Below are 22,903 nucleotides of genomic sequence, written 5' to 3' on the forward strand. Positions count from 1 at the left end.
ATTCAGTTTAGTGTTCCTCAACTCGGCGATCGCGAACTATGCAAAGTTTTCATTAGAGAAGAGTCAACGTAACGTTATATTATATCAATGACGGCTACGAAGCAACATCGACACTATGTTATTGTGCGTGGCATAATTAATTGAAGGCATTACGTTGCACTTAATGCCCGTTTAATGTATAATTGTAATTTAAAATAATATAAAAAAATACTACTTTAGTACTAAACTGCAATTATCCGTGCTAATTTGTAATTTGAATGTATATATAATGATAATATAATCAAGTCCAGTTTAGTGTTCCTCAACCGGACGATCGCGAACTATACAAAAATTCTTCCGTTAGAACAACGTGTTTGTGAAATTGGTAATAAATAATTTAATCAGACAATGGAACAGAGAATAAGTTGCACAGCTAAATCCTTAACACATGTGATACTGATTGAACACCTATCATTATTTAAACCCACGAAATGTCGTTTTATAATAATAAACTGGAACCTGGTTGAGGAACAGTTTAGTGTTCCTCAACCAGGTTCCGGTTGAGGAACACTAAAATGTTCTTAGTTGAGGAACCCTAAACTGTTCCTCAACTAAGAACATTTTAGTGTTCCTAGTTGAAAAACAGTGAGTTTTTAGTTGAGGAACAGTTTAGTGTTCGTCAACCAGGCGATCGCGAACTACGCGAGGATATAAGAAAACTGACGCTATATATTAGAACCCGGTATAGATTAGTGTTCCTCAACTAGGCGATCGCGAACTACTAGCTTCTACTAGAGCAGGATAAATGTGACGTTATAAATCACGTGAGTATAAATAATTAAAGTGTTGCCTGTGTTAGAACACTAGAAATTTTTAAACAATTAAAAAAACACGTAAAAGATAAAAGGTAATTTTAATATTTACTGGTTAAAGTGAAAAAATTATACTTGAATGTATCTATAATATTCGAATTTTACTTCATAAATATTCACAGAGATAGTTTTCCTGTTGCAGACGGCCGGAATGTACATTGGTATACGCCCTTTTCTGATAAATTCATTTATTTATAAATTAATTAGCAATGTAAATTGGGGAGGAATTAAAAACCAATAAAAACCTGTTGACTAACAAAGATACGAAATTTCGATAAGGTCCTCATACCTTTCCTCGTTGACGAAAATAATTTGTTATAGCTAAACAAACAGAACGTACCTCCTGGAAAGAAATAAAAACAAAATAATAATAATAATTACATCAGTCTCCACCAGATGGTGCGAGTTGCCATACGGATCCGAGCTTATATCGATCGGTTTTCGGAAGTGGAAAATGAAGCCGGGGTGAAAGGTCAAACGTCGTCGCAACCCTCGTCCAATATTTTACGGATTTTTCCCTGTAAATGCTAACTTATAAATGAAAAAAAAAATTAAAATACGGAAAAAAATGTATTAATTCATTTATTTGGCACTAGATGGCCGAACGGAGCTCGGGGGTGAGGATTTTTAAGCGTTTTATTTACAAATTTCCGAATTATTTAAACTTTTTTTTATAAAATATCCCGTAATTTTAGGTGTATTTTACGGATAAAAGTAAAGTTTTAAGTTATGTCTTTAATTATTCCAAATAAAACGTATTAGTATCCTTAAACACCATTAATTAGAGTTTAATTGCTAATATAAGTAAAGGCATGCAGATGAACGGAATTGTCCGTTTTCGGACGATGTGCGGGGGGGATGCTGTACGTTTGTTGTTCTCAATGCTTCGTCCACGCTGGCGTGTAAATTCTTTACATCCATAACAGACGCTAACACTGTATATACCGCAGCGCCTTTTTGTATCCTGGCGTTACATTATTTAATGAGACGTCGCTGCTTTTCTCATCCATCCCGACCAGACGGGAATGCCGCACGCTGTAGCACTTTCTGTGGGTATATTTCTGCCGGTTATAATTTAATAAAAGCTTCTACATGTGTTGCTGTAAGTTTGGCTATAAATAAACGCCGTCCGCGGTCTATGCTAATCCTCAGATGCAGATCAGCGGGTGTGTGCCAACCCGCGGTGCCAAACGCTATAATTCTTGTCGTTGTAGCCGCTACCATCTCTTACAACCATCATTGTGTTAGTGCAGCGATCTTTGGATCATTAAGTCCCCTGGTATTATGCTGCTGAATGATCATAAAGTGAGTTTGGTCGAGATGTTATGACAAGGTCGCCCGCTGAGTAACAGCTTGTGACAATGGAAAGTGCTGTTGTGCAGTGCTGCCTCTACCGATATTATGTTGTAGTGCAGTAGTGATGACGATCGCTGTCTGTTACTTTAACTAAAAATGTCAGGCTGTGGGGTTGGTTCGTCGGTAGCCACGGTTGAAATAAGTATCTAAACCCTATTACGAAGCAATTCAGTAACATTGATTAGAGGGCGCAGAAAGGAAACAAAGTTATTTACTATCTGAGACTCGAGAAAAACTCTAAGAAGGGAATTCAGCTATAGCCTACAACCCCCTAAATCCACCCCTGATAAGGAAATTTCTACAGCAAACTGTAAAGGAACATTTTAATCGCCATCTTGCTAATTCAGAGTTTCATCTTCAAACGTTACAGTTTTAGTAAGGATAAAGAAGAGCGAGATCCGAAAAAAACGAGTCGCAAAGAAGAATTTGATAAGTTTAAACCCCCGAAAAAACAGAATAAAAATATGGAAGTGAATTCAGTAAGGAGCAATATGTTCGTGCAGAACAATATCCCAGAGCATGATGACTTAGTCGTAAGCACATTTTCCCTCCTCATAACACGTCAGTTTAAATTATCGTCAGGACCCTCTGCTGAGATACAGGGTTCGTGGTTCTCAGTCGGGGTTGCTCTCTATTGTAGTTATTTTCTCCACTTTTACTTTTACCATTTGCTTGTTTATGAAAGAGTCTCGATAATTCTGTATTTGTGAATTTCCTTTGAAAGCTCGTATACTTGATGGATGTTCTCAGTTATGAATGGAATTTGGTTTGCAAATTTATTCTCATCCCCTTCAATACTTTCGGCGTGCATTTCTTGGATCCGTACAATTCATTCTTTATTCTTTCAAAACCGCTTCCATCTTTAAAAAAATAAATGGCCAAAATTCCTTACAAATAAGTAAATAACATACAGACAGGCAACCTTGCCAGGGCAAGGAGCAGACACGCTTTTAAATTACTATAATTTAAGTAAAGTACAATGAATTCTACAAATCAAGTACGACATAGCATTTTTTTTAGTGTTTTTTCTTGACTGACGGGTAAAACAAGGCTGAATGAAGGGAAAAAAGTGCAGAGTAATCACGAGATCAGTGTACGCTTCACCATTTATGCAACCTGGACCGTTTAGGAATGGATTAATTCGATGGTTGCCTTTCGAAAAACAACGTTAATCATGACAAAAGGTTATTGATAGTTGTGTAACATTTTATGCTAAGAGAATGCATTATTATTTATTTGTAAACGAATAAATTGTAAGAAGGTAAAGACATTAATTGAACCACGAATTGACTAATTTGAGGCAATGATTTGTATTCAATTAAGCTTAAATTATATGAACTGTAGCTAGATGTTTAATTGACAGAAAGACTTTCTCAGTAACATTCGGAGAGACTTGCATGTCGGTTCTGAAACTATAAAAGTGCCTTTCTCTTTTTTCATATTTACAGGTTACAGTCTTTCTGTTAATAGCCTGCTGACATTCTGGAGAAGCCTTTCCGTTGGAGCTTGCTGACATTCTGGAGAAGCCTTTCTGTTGGAGCTTGCTGACATTCTGGGGAAGCCTTTTCGTTGGAGCTTGCTGACATTCTGGAGAAGCCTTTCTGTTGGAGCTTGCTGACATTTCAGGAAAGCCTTTCTGCCGAAAGCCTTATGATATTCTGTACAAGCCTTTGTTATTGGTTGGTTTGAAAATGTGTAATTCCCAATATGAATAATACACTATTTCAGTGAGCATATGGTAGAATTTTTATAATAAGACACCTTCCAAAATAACATTTTTGCACCTTTGGGACCTGTAAAATTCGCTGGTAATGTCATAAAGGTTACAAGATTCCCCAAAATTTAGAAAATTATCCTTTCAAACGTTCCATTTTTCTTAAACTTTTACTCTACAATAAATGTTTCAGTTTAAATGTAAAGTATTTTAAAACTTTACGAGTATGATTTTCGCTAAAATGTATAAAATTTCAGCTGCGGAAGTACTCATTTTTAGTCGACACGAAGCATTGATCGTGGATAAAAAAAAAAGGCGCCGGTAAGAGGTGAGAGGTCAACGAAACTCGTGTCTACCTGTAAAAGTTAAATTACAGTAATTTCCCTAAGGAATTAATACCCGAAAAGTACGCCAATTATTTCTATAGTAGTATGAGGCTCTCTTTTCGTGACAAAATTCCGTATTGGTGGAAGTTATACTTCATATCTGTTCTAGTGATTGCTAAAGGGGATCAGAAACGATATTCGGGATTATAATTATAAGGCGAATCACCCTTTTTAAAACTCTTATAGGGTCTAACACACATATTTAGCGAGGAGGACTAAATAAATAGGGAGAGCTGAAGATTATTATTAGGAGAACTGTAAGAATGGGTTTCTTTTCTAACAATTTCCATAGCCGAGGGATGTTAATTGTTGAGTATTGTTTATGTTTTCTATATAGAAGGGACCGATTTTACAATGGTGAAATATGATGGAAGATGAAACCATGAGCATACCAGAAGGTTATTAAAGTGGGACTTAAGCACAGGGTTAAGGTTGGGGACTAAAGAGGGGCTTAAAGTTAGGTTAAAGTGGGGTAAAGTTGGATTAAAGTAGCGTTAAAGTGGGGGTGGAATTAGGTTGTAGAAAACACTAGATTTAACAAGAAGCAAGTTCCTCGACCACGCAAGATTAGTGGGTATTTTTAATTTAAAACACCAACAAAATTACGTCTAGAAGGTAAACTTTTGACCTTTTTTAGAGATTAAAATCGAATTTATGACAACAGGATATGAATTTTTATTAAATTCCATCAAATCAATCTACCAGAACAAACAAAAAAAGAAACACCGAACCAAAATTCGATGCAATGCACCCCCAACGAGGCTGAAATTTTAAACAATTGTAAAGTCATTTTAAACTCCACTTAACCATAAAACCCAAATATAATATTTAATCCCGAACAATAGCTGAAGGGGGGGGGAGAGATCAAACGAGAGGGAGGAATCACCAAATAAGCTAAAACTCATACTTTACGAAGAGGTTATATAAAAAAAAATACTGCAGCTCACGAGAATAAAATATCAGGTATTGCATTTATAATGAAAACGAAGGAGGGACGTACCACAACTCCTTTCTGTCTCACCTGCATCGATAAAGCAAAGCAGGTATGACTCCGCCTCAACGGAAATTCGTTGCTTGTCATACAAAGTGGGCGGAGGAATCGTGCGTGGAAGACAGTCCTTTACTTCCACCCCTATTTATCAAACTGGACATATTTCTAATCGCAAGACTGCACTCCAACATCGTGTAATTTATCAATGGTCATAAAAAGGGGAGGGAGAAAAGGTGTACGGGGGGATAGCTGATGGAAGTTTTTTTACATACACCCACCAATTTTTCAATATATATTTTTTTTAAATATGTTATTACCGTAACACGAGTACTTACTGTTTTTCTTTTCTTTATATTATTATTATTATTATTATAACTACTACTGCTTCTTGTATAAAATATACCAGAAGTATGGGTAATGCTCCAGCAATAAATCTGCCCTCGGGATGGGTGGTTCTGTTTTTAGAATTTATTTTTTTGGGGGGATCCGGATGTCGTTTCTTGTAATTTTCAGGCGCCAAGAAGATCGAATAGGGGTTTTATTTTTAACTCCCAATTTTTTTTTCGGTATTATATTAAATAATTAAGGACTTGTGCCCTTAAGACGGAGTTTGGAGTATGCAAAACTTACTCGTCACGTGGAAGGTGGGGTCTAAATGGCGATTTTTCGACGCGTTATTTGAAGATTTATTGCGTCGTGACGTTGACAATGACAAGTTGTTGTGTATTTTTGGAACTTGTTTGTCTTTTCGTAATTTTTTTGGAATTTTAAATAGGAATTTCGTAATGTGTTTTTGAAAAATTGTAAAATTGTTTTGTTGTCTGGTTTGGTTTGGTGGAAAGTGCAAATTAAAACACGTGGGCAATCCGCCAAGGGGGTAAGCTTTCTATGAGAATCTGGAATCTTATTTAGGTGCTAAACACGTAAAGCTACTAGAATTTCACCCCTATTTAGGTGCTATACACGTGAAAATATGAGAATTTTGTCCATTTAGGTGCTTGACACACAAAAATATAAAAATTTCACCCCTATTTAGGTGCTATACATGTGAAAATATAAGAATTTCATTCATTTAGGTGATAGATACATAAAGCTAGAAGAATTTCACACTTATTTAGGTGCTATACACGTAAAAATATGAGAATTTCGTCCATTTAGGTGATAGACACATAAAGCTATGAGAATTTCACCCCTATTTAAATGCTATACACGTGAAAATTTCGTCCATTTAGGTGCTTGACACACAAAAATATGAAAATTTCATCCCTATTTAGGTGCTATACACGTAAAAACGTTAGAATTTCGCCCATTTAGGTGATAGACACGTAAAGCTATAAGAATTTCACCCCTATTTAGGTGCTATACACGTGAAAATGTAAGAATTTCGTCCATTTAGGTGCTTGACACATAAAAATATGAAAAATTTCACCACTATTTAAGTGTTAATATAGAAATTTTCTAAAAATTAATAACGGATATTTTATAATTTAAAGCATTGTTTCAAAGTGTAACGAACTTTGAAAGTTTAGGTACATTTCACAAGTGAAATGAACAAATAACGAACATTTCTAAATATAGAAAGCTTCCAGAGCTTAATTTAAAATTCTAGACACAAAATCTATAAAACAAAATTAACTTCGAAAAGCTTACAGAGTCAAGCAACCAATTAATTTCAATCTATAGAATGCTTTCTCGAAAAGGAGAAATCAATCAAGAAATTCCATTTCTCTAGAATTATTCATTGAACTTATCTAATTGAGAACAATCTCCAGACTTTTATACAATTGTATTTTTAAATCTAGAAGGATTCTAGAGCTGAGAAAACTTCATAAACTCTAGAATTACTAATCAGAAAACCAAGTAATATGTCTGCTTTCTAGATATTCAGATCACTTCTATAAACTTTTCTATGGGTAGAAATTATATCTATATTATAATATTCTTCTAGAAAAAACTAGAACATGCCATAATATATGATTTCTCTATAAGCAATGCCATGTTCGCAAGCATGTTATGAACACTTAAACTAACCTTATTAATGAGTTTATATAGGTTTTTATAGATAAATTAGAATCGAATTTTTTCCCTAAAATTGCGATTCTAGAACAATGAAAGTTACATTGATAGCTGCAGCAAGTTTTCTAGAATTTTAAAGTTAATGTTTCTGGGATTTTTAGCTGATTTTTTTATGTTTAGAGGAATATTTTCTAGTACAAAAATTTTCGGGGACATCCACTGAATTTGTTTTAACTTATAGAACTTCAAATCTAGAATTACAAAGCGATTCTTTTAGGGCTGTACAGTTAGAAATTTGAATTCTAGAAGATTTTCACGAGTAAAATGTGACTATTTTCTATGTTTTTTTAGGCTGAAAGTATACGATTTAAGTCACGAAAACCTGTAGAATTTTGAAAAGGTTAGAAAGTTTGTGCGGTTTTGCGGTGTATATTTGTAGAAAAAGAACGAATATTTTTGTCATTTATAACTTTTAAACTTGCGAAATTCAATTATTTTTAGAATCTGGGGAATTTACAGTAGAATTTTTTTAAAAATTCCTGATTTTTACAATGGATCTTTGGGTGCTTCTATGTTTACGTTTACACGTAAAATTATTGGAAGCCAGAAGTTTCTATGATAAAATCCTCTTCAAACCGACCCAGATTTAATATATAAAGGTAAATCTAAGTATTTTAGCGACGTATAATTTAAAATATTTACTTAAAAATTGATTGAGAAACGAAGCTTTTTAAGTACGAGAAGATAGGTTTATTAATGGATCCGTTTATGAAACTCGAGTTATAGAACAATTTACTAAAGAAATCTCAATAAGAATTGTAAATAAATAAAATTTTGTATGTTCTAAAACATATTTTTAATTAACATCGCTAAAATCCTTAAATATTTTAGAAGAAACCGGGAGAATTGAAGCCATTGAGGTGTTCTTCTTAATGGATTCCGTATGGACTTTTCTCAAGAAAAGTCATAAATTTTTAAAAAATGTGCGTGTTCATGGATAGTTTTAAGGATTTTACCAATGTAAAATTAAAAAATATTTGATAAAATAGAAAAAAATATACGTATAAGATCGGTTTCTTGATGGATCCTTTGAGGTCCTTCACAAAACTAGATTTCCTTTAAGAATCTCAACAACAACAAAGCTTTTTTGCAGTTAAGAGGTTAATTTTGGAAGTGTTTTATTGGAATAACGTACAAACATAAACTACAACTCAAAAATAGTACAAGGAAGGGCAAAGGTTAGACTCGGCTCTTCTTGTATAACTATAAACAACAAGATTACGTTTAAGTGCCCAATAAGAAGCCTAAGACTTTCCTAAACCAGTTAGAAAGTCCTTATAAATGTAATTTTATAATTTTATAAGTTAATATGTACAAGAATAATTATGTGATTACAGTTTAAATGCTCTAAAAGTCATGTTTTATGGAGAAAAAATGGCGGATCAAGTTGTTTAGTGTCTCGATGATGGCAAATTTCACTTAAAATTCAGAAAATTTCTTAATTTTAATCACTAATTCTGCTAAAATTGGGCGAATTAGAATAAATTAACTGTAATTCTGATTAATAATTACATAATTCTTAAGAAATTCGGGTCATGGGGGCACATTTTAAATGCATAAGACCACTTGAATCTTAGGAAGTTCCGGATCAATTATAAGGAATTATATCCGTAAAGGTGGATTTAATAAAGTCATGATAGTTGTAAGCACACCAAAATACATAAAACCTGTATATAGAGGTGGCACCAAGTACAGAAATTAAGTGGGAGGTCATTAAACATGGTCGTAAGAGAGCAGTTGCTCTAATTTATGAAAATTTAATGCTTTATCCCTCAGAAAATTTCGGTTTAGAAGTCCCATAAATGGATTATTATAATTGTCTATCTATGGTCAAATATATTCTATTGTAATTCGTAAATAAACATGCAAATTCCTTCGTAATTCTGCCTCTAACACTCATCAAAGCCTACATTTTTTACCGCAGATTCCTTGAAAACGAAGCAATTAATCAATTTAAAATTGGGAAATATGCAAATTTGGAGCCACATTAATCGATACAAACGATAAATTTAGAAAAATTTCTGTAAAATTTCTCTATAATCGTGAAATTCCCCCTCCTAGTTCTCGTCTAAAGTCCGGATTTTCACTGCAGACTCCTCGAAAACGAAGTCATTAATCAGTTTCATATAGAGAAATATGCGGATATAGAACCATATTAAGCGATATCGACGAAAAAATTACAAAAATTTCTCGTCTAAAGTGCCATTTTTTTCATTGCAGAACCCCCGAAAAGACGACGAAACTCATCAGTCCGAACAGAAAACAAAACAATGCAAATTTGCAGCAACACTCGAACGTCACTTACAAGAAAATAGCGAAATTTAACTATAAAAATCAATCCTTAAAATTAAGGAATTCCTTGAATTGGATATAAAATTATATTTTACATTTAAATTTATGACGTTTACTTGCACAATTGAAAGGGTTGTAAAACATTTATGCTACGTAGGATGAATCTCTTAGAAATTTACTACTGTAACAACAACACAAATTACTGTTTATGAAATGATTTTTAAATATGTAATTTCAGATTTTATGGGTTAAAAACCAATCCCTTCTTTCAGACGTTACGCCATACTTCTGCTTGTATTTTCTTCCGTGTAGAGAATAATATGAAATTTTACAACCTGTAATTCTAAAATTATGTTGCTAAAATTGCTGAAAAATCCCTACGTTAAGCGATTTTTTTAAAATTTCCTGAACTTAAGGCTTTTAAGTTACTTGTTGGGGATAAAACTTGCCACTTTTAGCAGCGGAGCAACGAATTTTTAGGGGAATTTCCTTGTCTATTAAGCAACATCCCTAAACAAAATGTAGTTCGTAACGGAAATTTAACGAAAAACCAGGAGAAATTTTTCCTAAAAGTAAATATCCCTAAATAAATTAATTCATAACGGTTTCTTAACGGAAATTTACTAAAAATTTTAGGAATATTTCGTGACTTTATAGAAAAATTCCTTGAAAATTTGAACATTTTACATCTGAGAAGACGATTTTAAAATTTCCCTAACAAAAGAAACTTTGTAAGAAAATTCCCTGATAGTTTGCAAAGATTTTGTAGTGATTACTGGCCTGTGTTTATGGCTTTATGTCTTTAAAAAGTTAAAATAAACAATAATATTGAGGATTTAATTAAATGTAATCAAATAATATAAACTGGCGGATAAATTTATGCAAAATTTACACAAGTTTTCGCCCATTAACTAGGATTTAAAGCTTCAAAGACCTCAAATTTAACCTGAAATTCGTGTTTAAACGCTTAAAAAAATATTAAAAACTGTAATTAAAAATTATTAATTATTTCATTCATATTAAAATTTAATATAAAATTCGAATAAACATAAGAAATTTAAGAAAAAAAATCATCGAAGATAAAATTGAGAAATTCTCAAAAACAAGCGAAACTACGAAAGATCCCTACACGCAGGGAAATTTCCCCGATCGGCGGGGATTTTACCCCGTTCAAGAAATTTTAAAAAATTTTGTTTTACAGAGAACTTTTCGAAGGTTTTCCAATTATAGGAGGAACTTTTTCACTTTACAAATTCCCCACACTGTAGGGATTTTTCCTGCATAATTTAATTATTTGAATATCAACGGCCGACAGAAACCTGATTTATTTAATTTTTTCTCCCTGAAAAGGTGCTCCAATTTCGATAGAAATTTACGAGTGATGTACAGAATTGAGGCAAGAAACACAGCTCGAAGGTATAATTCAGGGATTTTTTTCGTGTTTCTAGTACAAAATCAATATAAAATTTTTAAAGGTTATACCAGATTAATCGATAAAGTTGGCCTATTTTTCTGCATGGACGAGTGAAAGACGAAGGTTTGTTCCATAAGAAAAGAAAAAAAAATTATATTAAATATCACAAGTGGGAGGTTTCTAGCCCGTTTCTAGAAGGTTAATTTGATGTACGAGTCGAAAACAATCGATAAAACTTTATTTGTCTTTCAACAAAACTTCATAAACACAATACATCAACCTCTTCGGGCGTCCATATTAAACAGGTTTATGAGATCTGAGCTGTTTATAAATCTATAAATAATAGAGTAACTTGTGTTTTTTAAACTGTTTAATAATTCAATTAGCTTGTAAATTCGAACATGTGAGATTATTATATGTGATATGGTATAACGTTGACTTACGTAGTAGTAAGTTACGATGTAGGTTGAACCTGACAAGTTGGATTCATAAACAAGTTTTACGCTAGTATCGAAAGTTTGTGAAGTTCTGAACGTCTGTGGGCCAATGTTTTGCCTTAATTTTTACAATTTATAAGCAATAATAGTTAATTAAAATGTAGGCAAAAGATTTTGTTGATAGTCCTCGAGTTGTGGCTCTAAAATTACAGTTTAAGATAATATCAGACTGTTTTTCTTTGTTTTATGTAATCCTGAAGGTCCCGTATTGCACGTGCACCACTAATTTTACCGTATTTCGAGGGTGATTCTTTTAAAAAAAACAGGTACAAACGCAAAGATGCAGCACAGGTTTTGCTGATGGTCTTCGAGTTGTGGCCTTAAAAATACATTTTAAGATGATACCAAATTGTTTTTCTTTCTTTTACGTGGTTCTGGAGGTCCTGTATTGCTTGTGGACCACACATTTAACTGTACGTCAAGGGTAATTCTTCAAAAAACACTTATAACCATGGCTACTAGCAGAGGTTCTGCTGATAGTCATCGAGTTTTGGTTATAAAAAATACAGTTTAAGGTGCTCATCAGATGAAATTTTCCTCGTTCTATGAAATTTTTTTAAGTCGTAAATTACGTCAGGTGACGTTAATTTAACAATTACAAAAAAAGTAAAATTATAATAAAATATAACTTAATTAATACAGATGTAGCATAAAAATTGACGATAACCTTCGCGATTTTGGCTCTGACAATGCATTTTAAGATCGTATTTCCTTGTGTTTTTAAAATTTTAAAGGTCAAATTGATGATTTTCAAGCAGCTTACAACCACTACAAGCAAGAATATTTCAAAAAACAGAGCAGAAAAATGAATCATTTAGTGGAAACATAGCTCTGGAGTTATGGCTCTTAAACACTTTTTATGGTAATAAAAAACAGTTTTTCTTTGTTTTATAAAATCTAAAGGCCTCGTATTACAATAAGGCCTTAAATTTAGCACAAACTAAGCATAAAATGGGGGGCCTACGCGGTAGTAAAACAGTAAAAATTGCTTGTTTTGTTACAACATTTCTCGAGGTTTGGCTCTGCAAGAGAACATTTTTAGCGAATTTCCTCTTTGTTTTATTCCAGTTTTCACAGTTATAATTCACGTGTAAGCCTTAAATTTAACATTTACAAGCAAAAATTCGTTTCTAATTTGCTTTGTGAAAGGGCATACTTTATGTAAACTGCTTTATTTTAATGCGGTACTTAATAAATGGTTGCCATTAAGTGTGAACTGTAGATAAGTGCCACAAGCTATAAGTGGGGTAAGTGTCAAAAGGTACATATTGTAAGGCATCCCTAAACTGTATAGACTGTAAATAAGTTAGTTGCCATTAATTAAAAGGCAGTTAAGTTTATCTATAAACATGAAGTAGTTGACAATAAGCACTAACTGTAAATGAGATAATTGACACTTAGTATTAATGGTAAATAAAGTAGGAGAGTAGTAGACACTGTAAACTATATTGCAAGTGAAGATAATCAACACTGTAAACTTTACAGTGTAAAGTATAAGAGAGGAGAGTCAACACTAACTCTACGTAAACACTGTAAGGATAGTCAACACTGTAAACTGAAGGTTATCATCACATCAATAGTGTTTAATAGTTTCACCTAGTTAAACAAATATATGCTTATTTAAGGCTTGTAGATTGTTGTATTGCATTCTAGTAACACTAATAAGCCATTTTTAGGTGTAGTGTGACTAATTTAACACCAGGTAGAACATTTATTACTCGTGTGATATAGATCTATGAGCCTACCTATCTTCATCTTTACAGCTTTATTATACTAAGCAGCAGTTTGTACTTATACAATAAGGCTTTCTAAAGCCTGTCTATTAGCATAAAATCCGGAAAAACCCTCCTATAAACAAAGGAAGCGGAATTCAACTTCATAAAAATAGCTCTCTTGTAATAAAGAGAGCAACTTAAGTGTCGTTATAATGATTAAAATTACATTCTACGAACAAATGTAAGGCCTTTAAGGCCTTGGGTATAAAAGTACCACAATCAGATCTATATATAGATATAAAATATAAGAGTTCATTTGCCTTAGAATCTATACTGGACCTTATAGATAATGGGTAATTGTAACAATAATCGATGGAGTAGGATAAATACACTAGAATTAGTGGAGCCAATATTTTTTGGATGAAGCTCACGTCCCTTCTTCCATTATGAATGATCGAAGTGAGGCCCCACCCCTTGTCAACTCTTTTTCTTTCTCCATCAATTACAAGGGAGAAGACGAATCTGTTGAATTTAACCGACTCACCCTGTACTTACGACTACCAAAATGGTAGATTTGAATCACTAATACCTTCGAAAATCACTATTTTAACTAAAAAACATACTGTTTTAAAGGCTTAATCACTTAAAAAACTAGTTTTTCTGGTGTTGTTACACACCACAAACTACTAAATCGACTAAAGTTTTATTGTAACTTAACGTAACAATCGATTTACTTTAACCGAAAAACGAGAAGTTCGAAGCATATTTTTTAAATAAATTTACAAAATTAAAAGCTCAGGCACGAATTAAAATATATATTTCAAAGCTTTAGAATAGCCTTAATAGATTTAGAAGGCTGAAAAAAGCGTTATACCCGTTAAGAGTACTTTGTTTACATTTAGCAGGATTAGAAGGCTTTAAACCGAGCTTAAGAACATGCTTAACGACAGGCTTACAACGTTATAAGGCTCAATAAAAGAATGAAGTATCTTACATTATGAAAAAGTTTAAAGCCTTTTCATTTTTCAGCAAAGAAAAGAAAAGATTAAGAATATTCTTGAACTTAAAGACAGGCTAAACAGGCTTACAACGCTAGCAGGCTCAATAAAATAATGTTCATAAATTCATTCTTATGTTTAAATTTATGATATAAAAGTGCTACAATTATTAGAAGGTCTTTAAACTAAGAAAAGAACAGGCTGAGCCTTACTACGTTAGAAGGCTAATGTTTAACACAGAATTTATGAGATCAGAAGGCTTATATTTTAACATTTGAATAACCTTAAGGCGAGAACATTTTTAACACCTTTCAAAGCAGAGATAAGGAAGAACAAGAGGACATTATCTAGAATATTTCAAATAGAAAAAAATAATAATAATAATAAATGATATACTTATCTTAGGAGGCTCAAATCAATCCGTTTTGGCTGAAGATAGATCCATGAATGGAGCCTTCTTATAAACACAGTTTGTATCATGAGCATGATCTAAATTAGAGACGTATTTTAGCAGGGGGTGCCTTTAAAAGAAGGGTTAGGAAACTTGACAGAAGGTAGTTTTGTGAAAATTTATGAGACCAATCACCCGATAATCACAATAATTACATTGAGCCGTCACGATATTTCGGTGACGTCAATCCCTGTACACAAAAATTTTATAGAAGAAAGGGGGGTATTTTCTCTTTTATATATATATATATTTTTTCTTTTTTCTTGTGAGCCTGCGGCCAAAATCGTTTAAAGTTTCTGCTTTGTCTGTGTTCTTGGATGGGAAATTTTCGGGTTCCTTTCGCATTCTAACTCGCCGAGTCGGCTTTTTGATAGGGGGCATAATTATAACAACCCACGAGGCACCCCCTAAACCCCGCCTAGTTTTGGTATTAAGATGCAGCCTGGGGGTTGTTCCAGACACTACGAAACTTACGTTTTTCGACCCACGTGACTCCTCGTGGTCCTGTTCGCTTCATTTTTTGTGTGTCCTCCGCTACTGTTATGCGTAGATTTTGTGCGATTTCGGCTCACACCACTTAAAAAGTGTGCTGTGTGAGGATTTTGTGCGGTTTCGGCTGTGCATCCCTTGCCCGAAACTACACTTAAATGGGAGGTTGTTCCGGAGAGGGGGGGGTGAGTGAGTGAGTGAGTGACGTGGATACGACTTGAACGTTTGCTAGTATGAAGCGCCAAAAAACAACTCCAGGTTGACAAATAAAATTAATGATAGCTAAAAACCTGTCAGAAGGTGGGTGATAAATGATAGGGTTCCGATTCATACCTGTCACATAAGAGGTCTTTTACACCGATACATTTTAGTTACGTAGGAACTTGTAATTTTATTGTTGAATATATTGTAAGTGTTATACGTTCTAAAGTTAAACAAATCGACACGATCCCCCCAGAGGGGTGCAAAAATTAAAGTGTCTCTTACATAGAGGCCCTCTTGCACTTCGTTCTTCTCAAAGGTAGACTTTTATGTTAACACGTTCGAATTCTCTCACTAGATCTATCAAATGAAGGCTACTGGAATAAAAAAAGGCTCAAATAACACACAGGAAGCTCTTGTAATTAAAAAGGCTTCATTTCAGTAAATGAAAATATTCCAAAGAGGCTTTTAATGCGCTTTATATGCAAAGTCTACGAGTGATTTCGTTCATACATAAGCTTTTTACACGCCTGTAATTGTATATAAAGGCTCATATTAGTGACACTAAATTTTATAAGAATGCCTCATACAGCTCGAAATTTAATATAGAACTATATGAAACAGTTAATATAACTGAAAATAAGGCTCAGATACTTAAGTAAAAAGTACAGACAGATTTATAAATTAATACAGAGGCTCACAGGTGATATTAAAACAAATTTTCTTGCATATTTTAAAGCTGAAAAGGCTAATAAAACCAAAAGTAAGGCTCGTACACCTAACAAAAGCCTATAAACAAATTAATAAATTAACACACAGGCTTACGATTGCTGTTAAAACTATTGTAGAGGCTGGCAATGAGTTTAGAACGAATTTCCTCGCCTATTTCGAAGCCTAGAAGGGCTACGAAACTAAAAATTTAGCCTGATACACGTAAATGGAGCCTATAAATAAGTTCATAAATTAACACAGAGGCTCACAGGCTGGAAAATGATATTAAGGAGTACTTTCTACCCCACTTTAAAACCCGAAGGCCCCAGTAAACCCACGCAACAGAGGGCCAAGGAATTCGAAAGGAGCTCAAGGTGGTTTGTTTCTATAAAATGGTTGTAGATAAAGACAGAAAATGGCTGTCTTCATCAAGGCAAAGGGCCCTTATTAAAGAAAAACTAAAATGCCAATTACGACATGAGGTCCCTTCCAGTTTGGGAGGTTAAATGGAAGTTTACAGGATGATCTCTCAATCCGGGAAAGGAGAAAAAAAATTAGATTCATTTATTAAAATGCCATCTTGTTTTCTCGTCTAGAAAATAACATTAAAGTCAGGTAGCGAGATACAGGAACACAAGTGTAATTTTCCTCTGACACTCGACCTTGCCTTCCTCTGTAACTTCTTAAGTATACTTTGCACGTCCTGTTCAAGGACCAATTTTGGGATAGGAGCCGAATTACAACTCTGCTAAGGGTATTTATCGGGTTTACTTGATGAATAAAAAATTCATTTCGAGATAAGAGGAGAAACTTCTTCAAGAAAAAAATAAAATAAATAAATAAAAACCATTCGTTCGTGTGTTACTGCATTTTGGATGCTCTCCAAAAGAATTAAGTTTTATCTGGATTTGTTCCGATCTATGAGCCTACCTATCTTCATCTTTACAGCTTTATTATACTAAGCAGCAGTTTGTACTTATACAATAAGGCTTTCTAAAGCCTGTCTATTAGCATAAAATCCGGAAAAACCCTCCTATAAACAAAGGAAGCGGAATTCAACTTCATAAAAATAGCTCTCTTGTAATAAAGAGAGCAACTTAAGTGTCGTTATAATGATTAAAATTACATTCTACGAACAAATGTAAGGCCTTTAAGGCCTTGGGTATAAAAGTACCACAATCAGATCTATATATAGATATAAAATATAAGAGTTCATTTGCCTTAGAATCTATACTGGACCTTATAGATAATGGGTAATTGTAACAATAATCGATGGAGTAGGATAAATACACTAGAATTAGTGGAGCCAATATTTTTTGGATGAAGCTCACGTCCCTTCTTCCATTATGAATGATCGAAGTGAGGCCCCACCCCTTGTCAACTCTTTTTCTTTCTCCATCAATTACAAGGGAGAAGACGAATCTGTTGAATTTAACCGACTCACCCTGTACTTACGACTACCAAAATGGTAGATTTGAATCACTAATACCTTCGAAAATCACTATTTTAACTAAAAAACATACTGTTTTAAAGGCTTAATCACTTAAAAAACTAGTTTTTCTGGTGTTGTTACACACCACAAACTACTAAATCGACTAAAGTTTTATTGTAACTTAACGTAACAATCGATTTACTTTAACCGAAAAACGAGAAGTTCGAAGCATATTTTTTAAATAAATTTACAAAATTAAAAGCTCAGGCACGANGGCTGTGGTTCCAGAATTATCATTAAAAAAGACTACTGTGGTTCCAGAATTATCATTAGTAAAGGATGTGGTTCCAGAATTATCATTAGTAAAGGCTGTGGTTCCAGAATTGTCATTATAAAAGACTACTGTGGTTCCAGAATTATCATTAGTAAAGGCTGTGGTTCCAGAATTGTCATTAGAAAAGACTGTGGTTCCAGAATTATTATTAGAAAAGGCTGTGGTTCCAGAATTAATCAGAGTCGAACAAACTATCCAAAACATCTGGAATTTCACAATTACCATTTAAAAACGTTTCTTGACTCTAGATAATTCTGGAAGTATCTAGAGTCGAAAAATATATCCACAATATCCAGAATTATTATAAACAAAATATTCAGGTAGTCCCCNCATTAGAAAAGGATGTGGTTCCAGAATTATCATTAGTAAAGGCTGTGGTTCCAGAATTATCATTAGAAAAGAGTACTGTGGTTCCAGAATTATTATTAGAAAAGACTACTGTGGTTCCAGAATTATCATTAGAAAAGACTACTGTGGTTCCAGAATTATCATTAGAAAAGGCTGTGGTTCCAGAATTATCATTAGAAAAGGCTGTGGTTCTAGAATTATCATTAGAAATGGCTGTGGTTCTAGAATTATCATTAGTAAAGGCTGTAGTTCCAGAATTATCATTAGAAAAGGCTGTAGTTCCAGAATTATTATTAGAAAAGGCTGTGGTTCCATAATTAATCAGAGTCGAACAAACTATCCAAAACATCTGGAATTTCACAATTACCATTTAAAAACGTTTCTCGACTCTAGAGTATCTAGAGTCTAAAAATATATCCACAATATCCAGAATTATTATAAACAAAATANACGTTTCTTGACTCTAGATAATTCTGGAAGTATCTAGAGTCGAAAAATATATCCACAATATCCAGAATTATTATAAACAAAATATTCAGGTAGTCCCCGAATTATCATTAAAAATTCCAGTAGTTAACAAGTTAGCATTAAAAATCGAGTAAAGACATTAACGAAAAATCCAGAATTATCCAGAATAAAAATAAAAAAAATAAAAGAAAACTATCCGAAGAAATCCAATATTCCAGAATTATCATTAAAAAGATAAACTAATTACTCTAGAATTATTGATAAAATAATTGTATTATTTACAGGATCGTTGTTAACAGAAAAATCTAGAATTCTTACCATTAATAATATTTCTAACAGTTCCAAACATTTATTGTTAACGAAACAATTCATTAGTTCTAGAATTATTAACAAAAGAGTTTCAGAAGTTCTAGAGTAATTATTAATGAAATTGTTTGAATAATGGCTGAAAAATTCAGTAAATATTATTAATATACACGTTTTAATTAGAGGTATTTCAAAATAATTATATTAAAATTCCAATGGCTCTAGAATTGTAATTTTATTCTAGAAGTCAGGAGATTTTCATTAATTCTAAAAAAATTTACATTTCAATCATTGATTTAGTACTAATGCCTGAAGACAGGTAAGCACTAATGATTAAGAATCAAGCATTCGAAGTTTATTAATATAAGAATAGTTAGAAATTTCTGTACCTTTTTCATTGGTAAAAACAACGAACCTCTGTACCTTTTTTCATTAGGAAAAATAACAAATCTCTGTGCCTTTTTCATTAGGAAAAATAACAAATCTCTGTGCCTTTTTTCATTAGGAAAAATCACAAATCTCTGTGCCTTTGTTTATTAGGAAAAATTACAAATCTTTGTGCCTTCTTTATTAGTAAAAAAAACAAACTCTTGTTCCTTTTTTTCACTAGTATAACAGAAAACCTCTTGCTTTTACATCAATAAAAATGAAAAATTTCGGTGTCTTTCCCATCAGGTGAAAAATTACAAGAATCAGAGCCTTCCTTCATCAGGAAGAGTGACAAACCCCGTGCCTTTTCCATTAGTAGAAATAAGACAGATTTCTCACTCTTACTAATTAAAAAAGGCACACACGGGTTCAGTATTTTTACCAATAAACTACACAGAGGTTCTAACGGTTCCACAATTGTCAGAAGCAAAAGTACTAACATACCAGAAAGTCCAACTAATAGAGCAGTAAAGGGAAATTCCGAAAAGTCCATTGTAATTGTTTTCTATTTTTTTCTTTCTGTTTTGAAAACTTTTCGCCTGTTTTCTCGACAGAACAGGCGATCGTGCTACTTGTTTTCTGGTAATGAATTTATTTCGCCGGTCACTTATCAGATGAATAACTTCATAAACCTGTTTATTTCACGAAAGAATCCTCTAAAAACGACACATATTTATCTGGAAACAACAAAGTCTCCATCACGAAGAAAAAAAAAACCCCTGACTAGACACGGAATATTGCATTTGTAGAGGCATTTTAATTATTCTTGCGGTTGTGTGAGGCAGGGGTATGAGGTTGCTTATCATGAGAAAGATCTTTTTGAATATTTTTAATTCCAGACGTGTCATATGAATAAGGAATTAGATGTAATATAAAAGACCTTATCAAGTGATAGATTTATGAGGTTCAGGTGACAGAACAGGATCTAAAAAAACATTATATTTTTTTCTCTCTCCCTCCTTCATTCGTTTCATGCCGATGAATTATTAGAGTTATTAGAGTTTATAGCATTTTAAAAGACTGATTTGCCTGGCTGAAATTTCTAAAATTATGAAATTTCTTGAAGGATTTCGTTCGGATTTGACGTTTCTTTACACTAAAATGTCAAATGTTCTTTGATTTTTTTTTTAAATTAAAGACTTTAATTTCTTAAAATGATTGCTGTGTGGTCGGGGTAAGGTGTTACAAGAAGGTGGATTCGGTTCTTTCCTTTATCTTCTACACTCTTGAATCGGAAAAGTAATCGCAACTTCCCAGTTTAATAGGATTAAATTGAAGTTAATCTCTTAGTTTAACGTAACCGGAAAGTTATCCTGCAACCTTTAACTTTATTAATTTGCTTACAAGAATGTAAAGAGACATAATTGGTAAAGAAGACAAAAAAACACGGTTACGTGCCATTGTGAAGACGTTGTTAAAGTGACTGAAAATAGACCCGAGTAATTATGGGATATTAAAGTATTGCCCAAAAAAATAAAACACACGACATCACTTTAACTTCCCAATTCAATTATATTATCAAGAAAGTGCAAGGACCTATGAAACATTATCTTTTTTTCTTCTTCATGACGTTCGGATTACGCTGCTGCAAACGTAAAAATTGCATGTTTGGGGTTTGTAGAAACGTAACAGGATCCGAATTATGAAAAATAACAGAGAAAAGTTAGTTCCAAGTGTTAAATTGTAGAGTAGGAAAGCGTAACAGTAGAGGGCACTTAATATAGAATCGTAACAGTAGAAAGTCCCTAATATAGAATCGTAACTAGGAAAAAACCCCTAATATATAACCGTAACATAAGAAAGGATCTAATATAAAAACGTAACCGATAAAAGCGGCTAACACGAAACGTGACAGAGGAATGTCCCTACTACGAAAACCACAATAGGGAAACCCCTAACATAGAAATTGGTAACAAAATAAAGTAATTAAATACGAATTAATTACAAAAGAAAGCCTGCAAGAAAACAATACAACACACAAAAATAAAAAATAAAAACAATACCCGAACGTACGAAAACTATATTAAAAGTTTCAAAACGTAACCGAAGACGATCTTTCACGAAAAAAACAGAAGAAACAAACACTAAAAAGAAGTTTAAAGTAAGAAACAAAACAAGGGGGAAGAAACAATGCCCCGGAATGAGAACACAACGCGAATTCTCTTAATAACGGCCTTGTACGAGAGAAGGGGAAGGAAAAAATAAGAAAAAAATAAATAAAAAAATGGCCATGTTCCTCTTGTTATTGTAGCAGCAGAAGGCGTTCCTGGGGTGGAACAAAGTGGTCGACATAGGTGTGGCGAACAATTAGGANTAACCGAAGACGATCTTTCACGAAAAAAAAACAGAAGAGACAAACACCAAAAAGAAGTTTAAAGGAAGAAACAAAACAAGGGGGAAGAAACAATGCCCCGGAATGAGAACACAACGCGAATTCTCTTAATAACGGCCTTGTACGAGAGAAGGGGAAGGAAAAAATAAGAAAAAAATAAATAAAAAAATGGCCATGTTCCTCTTGTTATTGTAGCAGCAGAAGGCGTTCCTGGGGTGGAACAAAGTGGTCGACATAGGTGTGGCGAACAATTAGGACCATGTGATAGAAGGGACCGGTCGATCCAACCACCTGCACCGTTCACCTGATACATATCTGATGGATGATGGGCAGTCACCACGCCTCCTGTCCCGTGGGCAGAACCCATCAAACCATGCATAATTTGCCACTTGGCTTGAACATGATCAAAGATATCTTCATCTACGGCTTTTTATGTATTGCTCTAATGCTTAATGCTCTCATGAGTTATTCACCAAATAACTTCGTGCATCCGCTCAAGTTTTTATATGCAAATTGCTACTTTATGGTTCCATTTTTTTTCTTTTTTTTGCCATCTTGAAATTAGCTCTTGGAGAAAATTAACATGATTTTTTTTTCCATTTTAAGCGCCATATTTTTTTTTTTTAAAGTTTAATGAGTATTCAAGTTGGAAGCTCTTGGACTGCCTTCCCCCTTTTTTTCTGGTTTAATATTAGGAACGAGTTTTGGAATTTTAATGCTTCCAACTGGTCTAAATTAAGAATTTAGGGAATAATGTATGAGCCATTAAAGTTTTATAGGGTTTGTTTTAGGGATTTCGGTCAGGCTGATAAAGTTTTGCAGCAGTTTTCCGTCAGTTTAAAGTGTTGGAGAAGCTTGGGAAGAAACTTTATAAACTGCATGTTTAAGGCTTATAAAGGCGCTTTTAAGGCTTCTAAAGGCACACTTAATATTATAATTTTTTCAGTGTTAAAACTTGTAAATGAACGGCTGGCGATGTATAATGCGCAGATTGTCGATGAGAAATAAGGCTAATAAATTAAGGCGTAGAGTAATATACCGTATATCATTTTACTCTCCGAGCCTTAAATAATGTTAAGGTTCATTGAGTAATATGTATAAAAGGCTCAAAC

The 22,903-nt window shown here is 33.3% G+C and overlaps 1 protein-coding gene across 1 annotated transcript; it reads left to right on the forward strand.

Annotated features, from left to right (window-relative positions):
* The first annotated feature begins 17,391 nt into the window (after positions 1–17,391).
* On the forward strand, positions 17,392–18,643 carry LOC111626401 (periaxin-like). Its single transcript, XM_023369765.1, is given in 3 exon segments — positions 17,392–17,395; positions 17,842–18,089; positions 18,157–18,643. Coding segments are annotated over 3 exon segments (669 nt in total). The 3' UTR covers positions 18,574–18,643.
* The last annotated feature ends 4,260 nt before the right edge of the window (positions 18,644–22,903 follow it).

The sequence above is a fragment of the Centruroides sculpturatus genome, unplaced genomic scaffold, assembly GCF_000671375.1.
Source record: "Centruroides sculpturatus isolate CEXI.00-Female unplaced genomic scaffold, Cexi_2.0 scaffold203, whole genome shotgun sequence".
In the NCBI taxonomy this organism is placed as follows: domain Eukaryota; kingdom Metazoa; phylum Arthropoda; class Arachnida; order Scorpiones; family Buthidae; genus Centruroides; species Centruroides sculpturatus.